The 6000-nt window shown below is 55.9% G+C and overlaps 1 protein-coding gene across 1 annotated transcript; it reads right to left on the bottom strand.

Moving 5' to 3' along the window:
* On the bottom strand, positions 1-4463 carry METTL27 (methyltransferase like 27). The gene is given in 7 exon segments (XM_037504502.2): positions 1-472; positions 474-594; positions 2616-2708; positions 3037-3172; positions 3349-3477; positions 4020-4146; positions 4436-4463. Coding segments are annotated over 6 exon segments (867 nt in total). The 5' UTR covers positions 4143-4146; positions 4436-4463; the 3' UTR covers positions 1-207.
* Between the last annotated feature and the right edge of the window lie 1537 nt (positions 4464-6000).

Raw genomic sequence — 6000 nt, 5'->3', positions numbered from 1 at the left:
TCTTTAAAAAAAAAAAAAAGAAAGAAAAGAGGGCCCATCAGCTGGGAAGAGCCATACAGTCACATCTGTGGCTGACTGCCGTGCCTGGTTCAGGGATGATCAGAGCTGGGGACCCTCTCTGTCCTGTCACTTCTGACTTCTGTCCTCAGCGACAGCTGGGGCAAAAGAATCACAGAACCACGGTCCTGCTGTTCCTCTGGGCCATCTTTAATGGGCACATTCTCCTGAAAGGTAGGTTGGCATGGTGACCCATTTTAGAGATGAAGTGGAGGAGCTCCAAGGATGGGCCTGGCCAATGCCAGGTGGAGGGTCAGTGACCTGCCAGGGCCTGGGGAGCAGGCTTTGCTCCCTCAACCCTGACTCCCGCTTGCTGCTTTCGGTACAGGTAGACAACGCCAGAGATGAAGCCCTCGCTGTCAGAAGAGCCAGGCACCACCTCGAGCTCAGAGGTGGCCAGCTCCCACCTGTCCACAGGCCAGGTCACCAGGCGTTCCCAAGCCCTGGCCTGCTCCAGCTCATCCAGGGTGGTCTCCAGCACCTCCTTGTAGCGAAGGTTGGATGGGTTGGTCCTGGTGGTCAGACACACCAGCCCTCCTGGGGAGAGGGAGGGGAAGTAAGTGAGGGAGGGGCAAGGTTCCAGGCCTGCCCTGGGAATGGGGAAGGAGCTCAAGGGCCCATGTTTTCCCAGCTTTGTCTCCAGGCCAGTCTTGCCCATCTCTAGCCTTTGGTGCTCACTTTTCTCCCCATGCCCCGGAATTCCCTTTTACTTCTTCAGCCTGACTGATGCCTTCTCCACCCTTCAAGGCCCAAGTCACCTTAACGCTGGGAATTCTTGGCTAATCCCCTGAACAGAGGGGTCTTGCTTCTCACTGCTCACCCAGCCCCTCTCCTGGAAGGTAAGGCTGTGTCTAGAGGCACAGGAAGTTCATAGGCTTTGAATCCTGGGCAAGTCTCTTCACCTCTCTGGGCCTCAGTTTCCCAGCTTGCACAAAGGGGATGGTTACCCTGTCTCACAGGAACACCAGCACAGCCAGCAAACACTGGCTGAATGAACAAGTAAGCATGTCCCTTTAGGTCTTCTTGGGACACCTACAACATGCCCAGTGTGGGCTCACAAACATTTAGATCAGTGTCTGGAAGGCTTCCTGGAGGAAGGGGTAAGGAGAAGCAGGGCTGGAGGAGGGGCTCCATGAAAGGAAGGACTCATTGCAGGAAGGGCTCCAAAGCCAGGCACCTGTGGCACGCAGGCAGCAGATAGGGCTCTGGCCAGCAGAGGGTGGGCTAGGAGTCCTAGTCCGCACCGGTTTAGGCTATGGGAGTTTCCTGTCCCTAGGTCAACCTTTACCTCTCCTGTCCCCACCAATCTTCCTGCATCTGTCAGCTGCCATAGTTCCCTGAGGCCAAAGCCTGCCCAGACCTGCCCAGGCTTAGCCACAGCCCTTGAGGGCTGACTGGGGGAATGAGTGGGGCAGGAAGAAGCTGTAATCTTGCCGCGGCAGAGTGCCTCTGTGGCACCTGATCCCTCCTACAGCCAGACCTTGCCTCCTGACCTTCCGCTCTGCTATTCTTCCTACCTCTGACTTTGCTTGAGTTGCTTCCCATTGTGGCCCTCACGCCCCATACCGGGCCTCAGAAATGTCTGAATTATTGGAGCACTGAGCACTCACAGCTCTTGTGGGTCTACCTCTGGCCTAACCATTTCCCCAGAGTTTGATGATAGAGGCTCAAAGGGTAAGTCTGCCTCTTCTCCCCAGCAGCAGAGCAAGGCACAGAATAGGGCACAGCAACAGAATCCTCACCGGCACATCAACCTCACATGTGGTGTTTATAAAAAGTGCTCACGTTGGGCCTCCCCAGTGGCGCAGTGGGTTGAGCGCTGCGCTATGAAGCTGTCCGCAGCCTCTGCAGTGTGGGTTTGATTCCCAGCCGGCCAGGGAGATACCCACATGGCGTGGCAGACCTCTCCTGCCTTGCCTGCTGCTCCCCTCAGCAGTGTCTTCGGTCCGTCTGCCTGTTCTGCTCCCTGCTCTCTCTGGTGAATTCTCTCACCCTCCCGTGCCTCTGACCTATACCCCCGTTCTTGTATAAATAAATAAAACTTTAAGAAAAGAAGTGCTCACATCTATCATCTCACCTGAGCAGTCCCATTTCACAAATAAGGAAACAGAGACCAGGATGGAGAGACTCACCTAACGGCTGCCCATGAGTTAGTGAGGAAGCTGGACGATGAGGGAATTGAGCTGAATTTCTTCTATGCAAAGGCCATAGAGATATTATTTCACCCAATTCTTACCCTGATCCTAGAGGGGAGGGACTGTGTTGCTCTGCTGATAGGTAAGGATGCAGGGGCTGGAGAGGAGGGTGTAACTTAAATGCTCCTGGCTGCCCGTGGACAAGAGGAAAGCCGGCCACAGGCTGCTCTGCCTGTTGGCCTGGTTTGTTGATGGTGGCAGCTGAGGCCCAGCCCTGGGCTAACAGCTGGTGGCTCAATGCCAGGGGAGGCTGTATGGCCCTGGGCAGGACCCTGTCCATTGCCTGGCCTGGGGGGTTCTGAGGCTGGTGTCTTTGGGTATGGAGAGGGAAGGTGTATATGCGGTTGGACAGCTGCTTCTCACCTGGCTTGGTAACTCTCAGGAGCTCAGGTATGGCACTGCAGGGCACCTGGCCATCGCTGAGGGCACCCACCATCAGCACTGCGTCAAAGGTCCCTGTGTGAGGCATGGGCATGTGGGTAGTGGTTTGTCTTTGGTGTGGCCTCAGACCACCCTGGAGGATAGTGCCCAGGATGGGGAGGGCCAGGCCTGTCACTAGTGTCTGCAGGCTCCAGATCCTGTGGGTGGCCCAGTCCCGGGCTGAGGTCAGATCATGGAGTGGAGGGATCAGTGAGAGGAGCTCACAGAGGGTCAGAGAGGTTCTCAGTGAGGCATTAGAGGACTCAGAAGGGGAATGGGGGCTTGAGGAGGGTTCAGCAGGGAGATCTGTGAAGGTAGGCTTGGACAGGGGGTGCAGTGGAGTGTCAGGTGAGAGGGGAAGTACCTTCAGGGCTGGGCAGAGGCTCCTGGCCCAGGGTGCAGAGGCTGAGGCACTGGTAGAGGCCGCGGGCCCGGGCCTGTTCCAGCATCCCTGGGCTCCCATCCACCCCATGCAGCTGGAGGAAGCCTCGAGCCTGCAGCTGAGGTGGGGGGGGAGGGAGGTGCTCAGTCACAGTTCAAACTTGCCACTTTCCAGCTGGATATCTGAACCGGGGAAGGGCAGCGTGCCCTGCATTGGATGTGGCTCAAGTATTTGGGACCAGTGAGTCTGAGGTGTGGGTCAAAAGAGAGGACTGGAGATCTGGGGAGACCTCACCTCGGCAGCCACCAGGCCAGTGCCACAGGCCACGTCCAGGATCAGGGCGGTGTGGGGAAGGCCTGGAAGGGCTTGGGTGAGGCAGTCCACTGCTAGGCGGGGGGCACGGTACTGCAGGGTCGCCACATCCTGGGGACAGAGGGCTGAGCCAACCACCACTCCATGCTCTAGTGTTTCTGGGATATTCTCTATGGGGTGATTTAGGAGTCAGCCAGGCCAAGCTGTGTGTGTGTGTCTGGGCTAGGGCCTGGGTGGAATTACAGTGAGAGGAGATGCTGGCATGAGACGCTTTCCTCTGCTAAGGGGCCAAGGCTAGAGAATTAGCCCCCAGCCCTCTGCCTGAGGCTTCTCTGTTTATCCCACAGTGACCCATCAATGGTATTCCCCTATGCAGCCCTGCTGCCTGGCCTGCAACCCTAGAGTGGGAGGTCTCGACCCCTGACCTTGAGGGCCTGCCAATCTGGAGCAATGGGGCTGGTGAGAGGGCAGGGCTGCTGAGGGTGGGCAGGTGAGGGCCCAGTCCTGAGGGGGCAGAACTTGATCAGGTTGCACCCACTGCAGGGGGCAGAACTTCTGGGATGACACAAGGTTAGCTATCCTCACTTCACAGGTAGGAAAATTGAGTCTATGCAAGTGGAGGGAGGCTGAGGTGATTAACTGGACAAGTTTACCTGGTCATAGTCCAGAGCCCAGCGGTCGTAGAAGCGGAGCTTTTGGGCCAGGTCGGTGATGCCATGGGAGGCCCCAACCCGGGCCCGCACTTTGGGCAGGCTCCAGCCGTCTTCCTGAGCCATCCTCCTGTGAGGACACAGCCTTCGGTCCTCAGTCCAGCCCAGCCCCTGTCCCCCAGCGCCCTCCCTCTGCACCCCTGCCTTCCGTGCCCGCAGAGGCCGTCTGGAGGAGGCCTGCCAGGTCCCCCCACAATCCCATTTCATATTCCAGGGCACTGAACACAGAGAGGACGAGACTGACATTTGGGGTTCAGGGCTGGGGGAGGGGTATTCCCCCTGGCGGGAGGGGCCGACCTCCCCACCCCGGGCCGTGGGGAGCCGCCAGCGGGGCAGAAGGCTGGAGGGTCAGAACTCACCGCCAGCCTGACAGCGCGAGCAGAGGGGCGCCGGGAGCCTGGCCCCGCCCACCCCTCGCTGACTGGCTGTCCTCTAGGACAAACTACCCAATCAGACGAAAGCAATGACAGCCCGCCCTTCTGCCAGCCAATGAACACCATTTTTTGACCCTTCAAACCCCGGGAGACCCCACACCCTGAGACATTTCCACGCTGTGCGGTTTTAGGGTTGTCTCGGTGCCCTCCTGGCGCTCGTTGTTCTTTATGGTTCCTACAAGTCCAGCATTTAGACTGTGGGAGCCTCAGAATTCTTAAGGCTAGAGAGGGACCTAGGATCAGTCTTAGTGTTTAAAATGCTCACCAAGGTCTGGGCAGTGCTGTCCATAAGAAAACTTGGCAGTGGGCCTCCGTGGTGGAGGAAGGGGTTAAGTCTCAGCACTATGAAGCCATCGGCAGCCACTGCAGCACGAGTTTGATCACAGGCCAGGGAGCTGACCCACAGGGCTCAGCAGACCTCTCCTGTCTCGCCTGCTGCTCCACTCAGCAGTGTATTTCAGTCCGTCTGCCTGTTCTGCTCCCCACTCTGTCTCTGGTGAATCCTCTCACCCCCCTCCCTGCACCTCTGGCCTATCCCCCAGTTCGTGTATGCATAAATAAATAAATCTTTAACAAGAAAAAAAAAGAAGACTTGGCAGAGAAGGAAATGTTCAATATGGTAGTCACTTGTCACCTGTAGCCGTTGAGCAATTGAAATGTGGCTAGTGCTACCGAGGAGTCGAATGTTAAATTTTATTTTATTTTTATAACTTCATACACAGCTAGCATCCTCACTATTGGAGAATGCCAGGTTGGCTTGCTCCCCTTAGGGAAGCTATCTGACTTGCAAAATCTTTTTTGTTAAATTTATTTATTTATGCATACAAGAACGGGGTAAAGGCCAGAGGGGTGGGGGGAGAGGATTCACCAGAGACAGTGTGGGGGGCAGAACAGGCAGATCTATTGAAATACATGGCTGAGGGGAGCAGCGGGCGAGACAGGAGAGGACTGCTGTGCCATGTGTGTCACCTCCCTGGCTGGGGAGGAGATCTACAGAATCAGAATCAGATTGCTAGGGGTGGGGAGGTGGGGGGATGGGAAGTGTGAGGGGGTGGTGGAGTGAGGGTGGAGCCCAGAAATCTGCATTTTAACAAACTCTAGGCGATTTCTATGCAGTTTAAGTTTCCAAAGTACTTCGAGAGCCCATTAGGCAGTGTTTGGGAGGTTGGGTGTGGGAGTTGTCCCTGCATGAGGTGATAGCAGCATGAGATTGTGTAGAGGTGATGGTTGTGGAAAGTAGTGGATGAATTTCAGAAAGGTGCCCAAAAAACCCTGTGTCATTTAAATAGTTAATTGGCTTTATTAATTGATTTGTGAATCAGGAAGCATTCCATTCCAAGTAGAAAGGGGCTCTGAAGAGCTGTACAAAAATGGAAAGCTTTTGTAAATGGAAGAGGGTGAGCTAAGGAAGAGAGTGGGTTGTTGAAGGGATTCCATTGTTTTAGGCAAGGTCATCTTTCTTTGGGGGACAAAAGGGTTTATCAGGCACG

This window comes from Talpa occidentalis, unplaced genomic scaffold, assembly GCF_014898055.3.
Source record: "Talpa occidentalis isolate TD23 unplaced genomic scaffold, MPIMG_talOcc4v2.1 talOcc4.12, whole genome shotgun sequence".
NCBI lineage: Eukaryota > Metazoa > Chordata > Mammalia > Eulipotyphla > Talpidae > Talpa > Talpa occidentalis.
Note: the sequence above shows the minus strand (reverse complement) of the source record. Positions and strands in the feature narration are given on the sequence as shown.